At 31.8% G+C, this 12,955-nt stretch overlaps 1 protein-coding gene across 1 annotated transcript in view; it reads right to left on the bottom strand.

The window, feature by feature from the left end:
- Nucleotides 1-3,949: 3,949 nt before the first annotated feature.
- Nucleotides 3,950-12,955, bottom strand: part of side-IV (sidestep IV transmembrane protein) — a 249,963-nt gene continuing 240,957 nt past the window's right edge. The window contains exons 11-16 of the mRNA XM_088268766.1: nt 11,374-11,510; nt 10,319-10,484; nt 9,211-9,364; nt 7,081-7,295; nt 5,910-6,061; nt 3,950-4,758 (exon numbers count right to left, since the gene is read on the bottom strand). Of these exons, the coding sequence (XP_088124892.1) occupies nt 4,609-4,758; nt 5,910-6,061; nt 7,081-7,295; nt 9,211-9,364; nt 10,319-10,484; nt 11,374-11,510 (974 nt within the window). The 3' untranslated portion in view covers nt 3,950-4,608. The remainder of the gene's footprint in view (nt 4,759-5,909; nt 6,062-7,080; nt 7,296-9,210; nt 9,365-10,318; nt 10,485-11,373; nt 11,511-12,955) is intronic.

The raw sequence follows: 12,955 nt of genomic DNA, 5'->3' as shown, positions 1-12,955 counted from the left end.
AAATATCTCAAACTATTCAATGCTTATTATAGTAAATATATATTTTAGCTATTATTGAAACATTACAATACGCATCCTATAAGAAAATTATGTACCATAAAGAACAGCTATAAATAAAATCAAATAATAATTTACTTGTTTATTTAATCAAAACACTTAGTAAGAATGTATTTAATTTATATAATATTTTTGTATGTACATATTAGGCTGACAGAGAATAATGATAATCTTTACAACATTTTATGAGCCTTCCTTTGGAGCTTTGTGAGTAATTATTTGGTTTATAAAATAACATAAGTATGTACAATTGTCATATTAAATAATAATCATTATTTCAGCGCCACAAATGTATTTTGATATAACATATTTACATATTTTATTTAATTCGAGGGATCATATTATATTAAAATTCGCAACACTCAGCAAAGTTCTTGACTAAATTTTACAGATTATATACATGAATATACAAAATTCCTTTGTTTGAAAATAATCAATGCACAGTAGTTTATTTTATACAGCAAAAATAAAATTTCAAATTCTACATAAAAAAAGACAAGCGTCAAATACTACATAAAAAAGACAAGTTGTTTGAACAAGTCGTAAAATCTTGTAATAATTTTACAAGATGTTTACTGCCTTTTTTTATAAAATAATAGTGAAAAGTATGAAATAAAATGTACATCAGCAATATTTTTGGGTTTCTCAAATATGTTTTTTTTTATAAAAGTATAAAAATGTATGTACATTTATATAATATTATCTTAACTTAAACTAAATTACAGCTTAAAAAAAAGGATCAATGTTTTAATATTTTTTTCTCAAAAATGCTTTGTAAAATTAAAAATCTGCAGATTACATGGGATTTTTTAATCAAACCCTAAAAGGGCTAATTTGAGGTATACAAAATTAACATGACCTAATTACCTTTGGATATTTAAATCAAAGGGTAATTAATTAGGTTTGGATCTAAATTCTATAATAAATATGCTGGTTTACTGTCCATTAGGACATATTGCTGGAATATTGCAAGAGTGAGACTTCTTTCAACCTAAATAACAATTTTTACATTGATAAAAAGACTTTTTGAATTTTTCTTTTGCCCATCATATAAATTTGGAAAAAGATATGATATTGAAATAGATAATTATAAAAATATTCTAAAAAATGAAATGATTACAACAACATGAAAAATTATTACATCTCTGAAAACGTAACCGCTTATTCCAAAACTCAAATTAGAAAATTTCTATGTCGCATCCTCTGCCCTACAGGTTGAATCAATCAATTTGTTACCTCAATCGAGGAATTAACAATTCCCCATCGAATGTAATCTCTTCATTAACTGTATTGTATAATTGATTAAACTATACCGACTATCATTATCGTATTGGATACATAAATCCTTCACCATGACCATAGAAGGCGGCCTAACTCCTAACATTATTTTTTTAGTAGGTTTCGTTAGCACTTTAATTGTGTTTTTATGTGTTCATCTGCTAATGGTTAAAAATGCAAAATATTTTATGTATAATAAATTATTAATGGAGGAAAATATTAAAATGATATAATTATATCTCAAAAAAGTAACTGTCACTAATACATTGGGACCTGAACCAAGGATCTTTGAATGTCCTGCCACTGCACTACTGACTGCATTATTTTTTATTATTTTTATTTGAACTTTTTGTACAATATGTGTGTACATTGGCGGGCTTATTGCTATAAAGCAATATCTTCCAACCAACCAGTTGAGCAAATATAGCGGCAAAATTATATCAGTAAACTGTCATACATTAGAGATATGTGAAAGAAAAAGTCTGAAATTATGTATTAGAACTATATAGAGTATATTTAAATGGATTTGCGAAGAAAATTCATGAGCATTATAGGATAGGGGTTTTATAAAGACAGCATATACTGGGTTGTGGTCCCGTGGTTAGTGTCGCGGACTCTCGAGTTAGAATTCTCGGTTCGAACCCACTCTGCCACAATTTGATACCTATATCTAATAATGAGCCGCTTAGGCTCACAGACATTGTATGAAATTAAACTAATATACGGATATATGTTTAAGACAAGTATAACCAAAATTATAAGTTTGATTATTGCTCAATTTTTAGTTATATTTCAACCTGTATTTATTGACAAGCAAAATAAAATACATTTTTATATTTCACTGCTCATAAAACATATAATAATCTTCTCAATGTCTCAAAATACACTTTTGAAGAGGTTTCATTCTTACAATCGTCCAGCGCTATATGGTTCATTTTTAATAGTACAGAATGCACATTTGGTGGCGCAAGGCTCCATGATTTTAGGTGCTTTAATTTAGGGATTAGTTGATATATTCTGTATTATTAGTACTGAAACATATTTGTTTTATCATTAAAAATATTTTTTTTTTTCTTGATAGAAGTTTTGAAATTACACATAGCAATAAATGTATGTAGCCTCAGGACGGAATGGTTTAGGGAACATGGAAAATATTTAAGTTCTCAAAATATTATAAAAAGGATTAAAATAAATGGGCTAGAATCACAATTATTAATTTTAATGAATTAATGTCATGTAAAATAATAAAAGATGTGGGTTATGAAAAATGGTAGTCGGCACAAGCTATAATAAATCGAAAATTTTATGAAAAAGGTCTATGATTTCTGTACTAATACACTTTAGAGCAGCCATACTCAACCTGCGGCCCGCGGGCCGCATGCGGCCTGCCAAGCTTTTTTGTGCGGCCCCTAACACATTTATTATCAGGAACATGATTTACAAAGGCTGGCATTCTATAAATATAGAAGCGTATATCTTGAGATTTATTTCGACTGTGACGTACAGACACGGAAACCCGAAGAGGATGGTCGTTGTCGTGTCAACATCAGATCTGGTATAAGAGTGTTGCTACTGCACACGCTAGATTTATTCCCAAAAAACAAATATTTGACAGACAAATATGCGCGTTATTATTATTCTGTTTTGGTCATATTTTTATAAATCTCAAATGGTTTTCCAAAAAAACGGGGGTGGTGGGTTTCATGATATTTTTTGTCATACCAGTATAGTGTTGCGGCCCGCGTAGCTTTACAAATATATGTATGCGGCCCGAAGAAAAAAAGGGTTGAGTATCATTGCTTTAGAGCCATGTTTATGATAGCCTAATGAACCAGAGATTTTTGTTAAAATTAAAATCTTCATCTTAATTATAGAGCAGTGTTAGTAATTACTCATATAGGTCAAGAGTAGATATTATGCTTTGGTTCAGTTATATTATTGACACTTCTCCAGCAAAAATGTGAACAGAACATAAAATCTATGTTTTATAACAGAAAAATACTTAAAATATATGTAATACTCAAAAAATGAACTTTTGGCGGTATGTACATTCATTTTGTAACAAAGTTCAAAACATGGCAATGAAGCGAAAAATGTTGATGTTTAATGTAGCTTCAAAAACTTCATTGGTATTATATTGACAATAATATTAATAATATGGAGTTATAATACATATTACATATTTACAAAAAAATATAAATAAACATATAACACCTATTTCACTATGAAAATAATAGTCTTCAATAAAAAAAAGATACATTGTACATAGAGAACTTTACATAATTTTTCATTTACATTTAAAGTATCATATAAATAACAATATCACTGGCCAAGTATAATATAATATCGCTGGTAATTAATTATCTCAGATAAAAACAAATTATTGATCTAACCCGACAGCAAATTAAAATAAATTTCTTAACAATTCATCAAACATTTGATTTGAAACAAACTTATTTCTTTTGCAATACATTGACAAACAAATTATTTATAATAGATTAAATGATAAAATATTCCATGTATTAAACAACATATAAAGTGTCTAGCAATACACTTATACAACTTATAGATCCCGTCAGGATATTTTCAAAATTGGGGTTTATCCAGGATCATGTTTGTTTTTGTTGATTTCACTCAAATCTTTTTCCAGGTTTACATGATTTTTTAGTATAGGATTACATAATTTTTTTGTTGATTTTTTTAGTATAGAACTACATAATTTTTTTGTGCAAGGATTCAGGACTTCATTTATTATTATTATTATCGGGACTTTATTATGACAGGATACTAGGTACTATTAATAACGGTGACATTTCCTGATTTGTAGAAAATACTTCCTTGTTTTATTCTTTTTAATGTACAGTATTTATACAAATTGGGCTTGATTTTGAAGGTAATAATTAAAATGTTGTATTTGAATTTTTAAAAAGTATTATTCTACAAATAATTGACGTAATTTTTTTTTGGAAAGTAATCAAAATACAATTTAACACGCTTAGAGCATACAATATGTGTCGAGTTAGCATAACAATAAGTAACTATCTATTGCAAAAGTAGAAATTTAAATTAAATTTATTTATAAAGTTTCAAGTCAGAGTACCATCGCCATTTTAAAGTTTAATTAAAATTTCACTTCATGTCCAGTTGAATTAATAATACTGTTCACAGTCTTATTACAGAACAGAATAATTCATAGCCTGATTTCACTTTGGATAGTAATTATTTAGTAGTCTTTGTTTATGATAATGAATAAACTAATATTTTGGAGCTACTTTAAATGCAGCTCTCCTGTATCCTATTAGATGTGGTGACTATCTCGGGCCGCAGTCGGTGCATGGTCAAGGTGGATGTCACATTGACTCCCGAACTCAGGGGGCTGCAAGCATTCACTCCCTTGTGGGCACGTCCCAAGCTATGGTATGACTGGAAAAAAGCAATAAGAACAAAGATTTATAGACAACTGAGTTATAAAAATCATGAAAGGTTAGAATTATTTAATCAGATATCAATTATTCAATAACGGAAAACTCAGGATATTGCTTGTGATGAAGCAAAATCTCATTAAGAATTATAATAAAGATTTTTTTCTCCACTTAATGTTAAGTCTGATCAGATGACTACGTATACGAGATATTGCCTCATCAGGAGTAATACGAAGCTGGTTAGGTACTTTTTAGTGTTTTTTTTTTTTAAATGCCAACATTCGAGTAATCATGGAAAAATGATTTCTAATGCTCCTCATTCAAATTTTGAATTTTCGCAGTTTAATGTAATAGTTCTCAGACTGACTTCTCTTATTAAATCTACTGAATAAAATAATAGATTGAAAAATAACATATCTCTGATAAATATTGTACATATTATTATAATATTTTAAATCAGTCCAAATTTAATAAAAATCATTATTTATGTATGTTGATTTAAAATAAAGAATCAAATACTTTAAAGAAAATTCTTAAAATATTGCACAGATAGATATGGAAAAAGTGACCATATGACCTGTTTTGAACGGGACGTCCCGTTTTAAGATAGCCTGAACAACATAAGTTTTGATATTTATATTATATATTCCTCTTATTTTCTTTAAAATTCATTCCTTTTCTTTTCTTTTTATTAATACATCATTCCTTTTCTTTTTATTAATACATTAATACATAAAAACTATAAAAAATACGTGTTTTGTTGAATATACATACTATTACATAAAAATTGGTGGATGTCCCGTTATGAGGACAAAAATAAATGGTCACGTTAGGCATGGATAACATGGCAGATGGTGATTCCGTTCACCATAGGTGATGAGCGCCAGTGATTTTCCAGAGAATATGATGATTAAGAATATGACAGAGAATATGATTAGATGAGACCAGTTTATATACATATATATTTAATAGACTTTTCATTACAATATTAGAATATTAAAGGAATTTGTGAATATGCACAATATACTATTTTTTTAAATGAGATTTTTCACAATTTTTTGAGCCAAATAAGGAATAATGCATTATAATAAGTGTACAGTAGTTGTTTGACGAGAGTTGATATATTTTAGGTGCATTATTATTTGTACATACATTTGCAGGAGTGATCTTTAGATCTTTGGGCTTGAACTGATAGACACCTCCGTCAGGATCAGACCTCTCCTCCTCACCACATGCTTTGGTGATGAGTCGCTGTGAAGGAGTCCTCTGCAGACTCATGTAGCCCTTGGAAACGGGCCTCCTTTCTAGAAACAAAAGAATAAACTCTGTTAATAATAAATTATTATAATGGTATTATAGATATTAATAATTTTTTATGATGTATTTCATACATCGCTCACTCCTTTCAAGAACGTCATAAATAAAAAAAAACTTGATTTTTCAGGAGAACGTTTTTAAAGATTAAAAATATAACACAATGTATTAAAAATAAATATCAAGCCACTTATTGAACTTTTTACTGTGCAACAGATCTTTCTAGGTAAAACCTGAAGGTATTTTCTCCATTTGAAAAATATTTAGTGTACTAAAAAAAATATAATTCAATACCTTTTCTTCAAAATGCAAAAACAACATTTTCTGCCCCACAGCGGGTAAATATTATGTTAAAAATATGGCTCTTTTTCTAGGATATAGTACATTTTCTAGGCATTCCGAAAACATGCACAACTGAAAATTGTCAATTTTTGATTTATGACGTTCTTGAAAGGAGTGAGCGACATAAGGTAAAGTGAGGTTGGGTTGGTTACTTATAAGGTATGGCGCTAGGTAGGTAAACAGAGGCCATTGCTAATCCCTGCATTGATAAATGTTTTTTTGTCAATATTGAAACTTTTTGTTGTTGCCTTATATTACATTCAACTGTAGAGAAAAGGAATTATTAAACATAACTTATGTTTATTTCTTATAAACAGATGTTTATCCAAAAGGCATTGATTTTTCAAAAGATGTGAGATATATACTTATAACCAATCTATATTTGTTCGATAGGTGGAGCACATGGTTTTAATGATACCTGTTAGGATTTTATGTGCTTAACAGTTATCATGAATATGAAATTTCAATGGTGTATTATGTATAAAAATGTAGATAAATTTAAATTTAAATTCGGCATTTTGAAACTGTTTGTCGATATGTAATGTCAGGTAAATTTTACTTCACTTATATGTATATAGATAGCGCCTATGTAATTCTAGCCCAGGCCACATCCGGGGTTGAGATCAGTACCTAGTATTTTCTTAATAAAATAAAACAGGTGACTTACCATATTGATTAGGTATAATATCAGGATCTGTGTCTTCGTTGTTATCTGTAACGGTATTAGAAGGGTGTAGGAGGGGCAGAGCCCCTGCGGCAACACAAGAGGGGTAGTCCAAGGGGGATGGAGGACGCGGAGAGGGGTGCATGCCCCCCAATCCGGGCGCTCCTAAACTCTCTGTACAGAGACTTTCTCCTGATCGATGGAGTCCATCCAGAGATCTGTAATATAGAATTTTTTTTTACAAAAGGTCATTTCGATTGATTGAATTTTACATACTGAGTAAAATGAAGATATACAAAACATGTGTTTGACCAATAGCCACTTACGGAATTGAGGCTAGGGCAGATATTTCTGGAACAAAATCTCGACTTCAAACCTTTGAGATGAGAGCTCTCTCTATAACCGGTAACACATTGCGAGACCAGGTAAGAAACACTGATCATGCCACTTCCTCGCAGGGGTATGCAGAGACAATAGAACGCCACACCAATTTGTCTTTGCAAACAATCTTCTCCCCTTCCACATTCATGCATCTCCTCATATATACCCGCCGATTATTCCGGCTCTTGACCTGACCACTTTTAAGTCTTAGATATACTTGATACTAAGTTTTCCACGGCCTTCCTCTGCTTTTATTTCCAACCGCATTTGCCTCAAATTTGTTTTACTATTCATTCTTCACTCACTCAATTTACATGTCCAAACCATAGCAACAAACCTTTCTTAATTTTATTGATAATGCTTATCTGAGCCTTGCATTATTTCTTTAGATCATACAACGTTTTGCTCTACACTCAATCATAAAATACATAAAATATTTAAATATTATTATTTACTAATTTTTGGTCAGAAAAATGATACAATAAAAAAATATCATTATTTATTTTCAGTAAAATTATAAAATACTATAATCGGGATGATAGTAAGTAAATTCAAACATATGGAGATAAATCAAGATGCGGTTGGAATAATAAGATTGTACGTTTTAAGGGGTTCTAAGAGCTCTGATGTCAATGTCCACAGCGGTACGCCAAATAAATTTTTCTGTTCACCAGATTCTTCTTCACAGAGAAAAAAAATGACTTTTTGTGATAGTTGACATTGGTCTCTGACATAATCCACAAACAGACCAACATTACAATTTGTGTTGACCAGAAAAACCTTGTCTTTCTTTTCTTCGTAATTTATTACAAATTCATCTATATCTTCCAGAGTTGCGATGTTGTCAACAGAATCCTTTTGACATATTGTTGTGTCTTTAAATTTCACATTTACATACATTTTTGATTGATTTTAAAATACACATTTGTAAATTAGTGGTTGCTATGAAGAAATAATAATGTTTTTTTGGTTGTGTGATTCTAAGTGGTAGCTATTGAGCTCTAGAAGGTACCTACTGTTTTCTTTGTGGGTTACAATCTTTGTGATGATTGATTTGGTTCTTTGATAATCAGTCCCCACCTGTTTGTATCCTCCGCATGTCTCTTCGATTCGGTTAGTGCACGTAGGAGATTTGTAGAATTTGGTCCATGTAGGTTAAGCAGAGTTGTCCTCTGTAGTTTGTGCCTTCGCACATCGCTCACTCCTTTCAAGAACGTCATAAATCAAAAATCGTCCATTTTCAGTTGTGCATGTTTTCGGAATGCCCAGAAAATGTACTATATCCCAGCAAAAGAGGCATATTTTTAACTTAATATTTACCCGCTACAGGGCAGAAAATGTTGTTTTTGCATTTTGAAGAAAAGGTAATGTTTAATTATTTTTTTAAATTTACTAAATATTTTTCAAATGGAGAAAAAACCTTCAGATTTTACCTAAAAAGATCCGTTACACAATAAAAAGTTTAATTAGTGGCTTGGTATTTATTTTTAAAACATTGTATTATATTTTTAAAGTTTGAAAACGTTCTCCTGAAAAATCAAGTTTTTTGATTTATGACGTTCTTGAAAGGAGTGAGCGACATGTTCTCCGTAATCGGAAGAAGCAGGCCTGGGTGTTTTAAATTATGGTCTATTCATTTGGTTCGTTGCTATGCTACTTTATTTTGTAAACATCTAGATTCCCCAGCCCCGATTAATACAAATTATTATGGCAAGAAATAAAGTATTAAAAAGTTTTTTTTTAAATTGTTACCTTAGAGGAGCATGTTTGGCGGGAAGTGGTGCTGCTGCAGACCCGTGTCTTCTATAAAGAGCTGCGAGGACTACACACACCACGGCGGCTAGAAGAGCAGCTGTCACCATCAGGCCCGCCAATACGGGGCTCAGTGGGATGCTTCCACCACCTCCTAAAATAACACAAATTTTCACACATATAATAGGCAAATACTAGAAAGCATAGACATACTTGATACCAAAAAAGGGTTTTTAAGGTTTTGCTTAAGTGGTGGTATAATCATTAAAAATCATTCTGACGATCAAAACTATTGGTACTTGTGTATGGTATACTCATGTAACATTTCCAGTCGCGGTGGTAGCTGAGATCATTGTAGAGTACTGGAATATGCTTTGTGACTATATCACCCGTCACCGTGACCATAAATGATAAATAGGTACCTGCTGGACTCTCTAAATGCTAGATTCTAACATTCACAGCTGTGCACACCACAAGCACTTTTAATATAATTTATTGCACTATCTAATAAAGTACTCAAGTATCACTTTGTATCAGATAAAAGTCTTTGCTAACTGTTTTGCTAACTGCATATTTTCTAATATAAAGTCTTCTCTTTTTAGAGGTTTGTCCGAAGTTAGCATAGTAAGGATAAATAAGATAGACATGAAAAATGTTCTCCAATGTAAAACATCCAGACCGTGTGAAAATCAATATTTCTCAAATTCATTTTAAAATTGGAAAGAAAAGAACCTGCGATACCGGTTTGCATCTACCCAAATACACCACTGTGCCTGCTATGATGTGTTGGTAATATCTTTAAAGTGGAGTAAAAACTTACAAATAAAACAGGTATTATTATTTGTAATTTTTTTTACTCTAATGAGAGATGATAATGACAAAAATACTTTGGTCCCCGTTCTATACATGTGAACATAAGATCATGAACTAAAGGGGTATTTTTCACCACCAATTATCCTCAAAACAAGGATCAAGAATTCTTTATAGATTCTTGATGTGCGGGGAAGTGATAGGAACTTTAATAAAATTATCAATATGCGTTCAAATACATTGGTAAGTACTTACTTGATCTAAAAATAAGCTTATTATAATCATATGAATCACTTACCAACAAATTTAGCTTGTCCTTTGAACACAACAGTTTCAATGGTGGCTGGATCACTTCTCCCCTTGCCATTTACTGCGTACATGTTCAGCCTGTAACTAGCACCTGGCTCCAGACCTTCGATCTCAAAGGAGGGAGGAGCTCGCGGGCTGCTCACGTTGTAACGGAGCTGGATAATACAAAGGAACAATTGACAATGTGAGAAGAAAATAGAAAAATCTTGTGAACTTTTTGATGAAAAAAATTGGAAATGGTAAAGATAAACTTTGGATGAATAGAATGATGAATAAGGAGAAGTCTGAAAAAGGACAAATTATTTAACTAACCAATCAAAAGATTTGTGTACATTTATTCAGCAATGTTAATACATGCAGTATTAACTCTTACCACTCTGTAGGTCAGACATTCTGGCCCGTATGATTCTAGTAGGTGGCTCCGTGGGCCACAATGTCTGACCCGGCTCAGGTATAAGTTTAATCATTGATTTCTCTATCACCCAAGTATATTCTAGCAAAAAATATTTTAGATAAATGCGGTTAATCATCGCAACATATTGAATTAACCAAGATTTCTTCAATAAAACTTTCCATTACTTAGATATAATCTAGGAAAAATAGATTATCATTTTGGGTGATAGAATATTTGTCATACGGTAATATTTTTTGGGACAGTCAGTCATTATCCTTCATTTATGACGGTTCTCCAAGGATACTCCCACTTTTTGTGACCATATTTTTTCGTTTTGTGGAGCTATTATATTTAAAAATTTTGTGAGTACTTAAAATAACAGAAATTGCATTTTATGTGTTTATAATAAATATTTTACAGTTAATCCGCCATGGAAAACGATGAATGTTAAACTTTCAAGTTCAGTTACAAAAACGAATGGTCTTACGAATTGCAAGACAGAGTGTCCCAAAATTAGGGAACCAAAATATTTATTTTAATGGAAGAGAAACGTAACATTTTTTGATCAGAGTAGCTGATCAGTTATGAGAAAAAATGATCAGAGGGGAAAAGGTTAAAGGGAGATTTTATTTATAAAATGTAAAGATTACCTTGAGTCCAGGAAGTTCGAGAAGTTCCATGAGGAAGGATTGAGGAAGCCCTCCATCAAATCCTTCCAGACATTCCACTCGCAGACCATCAGCACTCTGGTTGGCTACGGTGCAGTTGGATAAGGGAAAAGGTCGCCCTGAAACATGAACAAAAATTGTTTAAACATTGCTGTTGTGACCATAATTAGAGTGATAAAATAAGAACAGTTATTCGTCCCAAGTTTGTAAGGTATTCTTTTACATTTTGATTGTCAGTGTCAGCCTCCGGTGGCTGATGAGACGCAATTGAAATGCTTTGTGTCGGCAACTGGAGGCTGACACTGGCAGTCAATGTGTTAAAATAGATTCCATTTGAAGCGATATACTTCTTACCAATCATTTATACACTTTTTGAACATTGCCAACATAAATAAAGAAGGTGAGAAGTTGATATGAAGACTAATAGAGATAGGAACATGGAAATATGGGTATTGAAAGGGATTTTTTTTAGATGGGAGTTGCATTTATTACTTGCCTTGCTTATTATGTACATGATTTATAGATTGATTGGACCGTTGTTTCTTCTACATAGTTAAAACCATGTTTTATTGTAATCTGTGTTGGGAACAGGAAGGTTGAACAGTGTGGGCCAGTTAGGAATTTCTAGCATTTGCTCATTGCTGGGAGAAAATCATGTAAAACTCCTCAGGAGATGCCGAAGTGTTGACTGTCATCAACAGGCCTTCTGTTACATTAGAAGAGGGTTCGGCGTTTTGTATCCTAGCTTGGTTTATGGTACCAATGTCCTTCACTATTTTAATCATGTATGATATCACCTCTCGTGACAGTTCCTTATGAACTATCACGGATCCGATTTCGGATAGGTCCTCACCCGGGCTTCTGCAATGTGCTAAATAGGGCTACAGACCTGCCATTCACTGGTTTATATGATGTTATTATTATAAATTTTTTTTTAACAACTCAACATAGATAAAGAAGAGTATGGAAGTCTGGGCATTTACGGTGCTTACGACCATCATAGGCTAGTTTAAGTGATCACTTTACATATGTGTAACATTCACCAATTCTACCCATGATGACAACCACACTACTCAATTTTTGAATTACCTAACGTCCAAGTGACTCTGAAATCTAGCTACGGCTTATGCAACACCGTTTATCATGTCCCTCCTTAGGCTTCAACTTTATAAGTTTTATAGCCTACTCGTGAGTGGATTTACTCTTTATGTTTAAAGTTACTATAATTTTATGTAGTTCATGAGTGAAAATTCTAGTAAAAACACTCGCCCACACTACTCAAATTCTTGGAAGTTCCATATATATGATCCAATTTCGAAACATTGTGCTTGAATCACTAGTATGAATATTGAATTGAATAACTTCACTGGAGACATCTATTGTGAGATGAAATAAGGTTTTTATTAAGCAGAAAATTTTTCAATTGTATGTTAAGTCCGAATCTTGGATTCTATGATATACATCATGGGTGGCCAACCTTTTCAGCAGCCGGGCCAGATTTGAGAAATGACATTTTACACCGGGCCGCAAAACAAAATTTCTTCTATTATTCAAAGTAAACATA

Source organism: Brachycentrus maculatus, unplaced genomic scaffold (genome assembly GCF_059751285.1).
Source record: "Brachycentrus maculatus isolate JH-2025_06_01 unplaced genomic scaffold, ASM5975128v1 h1tg000328l, whole genome shotgun sequence".
Lineage (NCBI taxonomy): Eukaryota > Metazoa > Arthropoda > Insecta > Trichoptera > Brachycentridae > Brachycentrus > Brachycentrus maculatus.
Note: the sequence above shows the minus strand (reverse complement) of the source record. Positions and strands in the feature narration are given on the sequence as shown.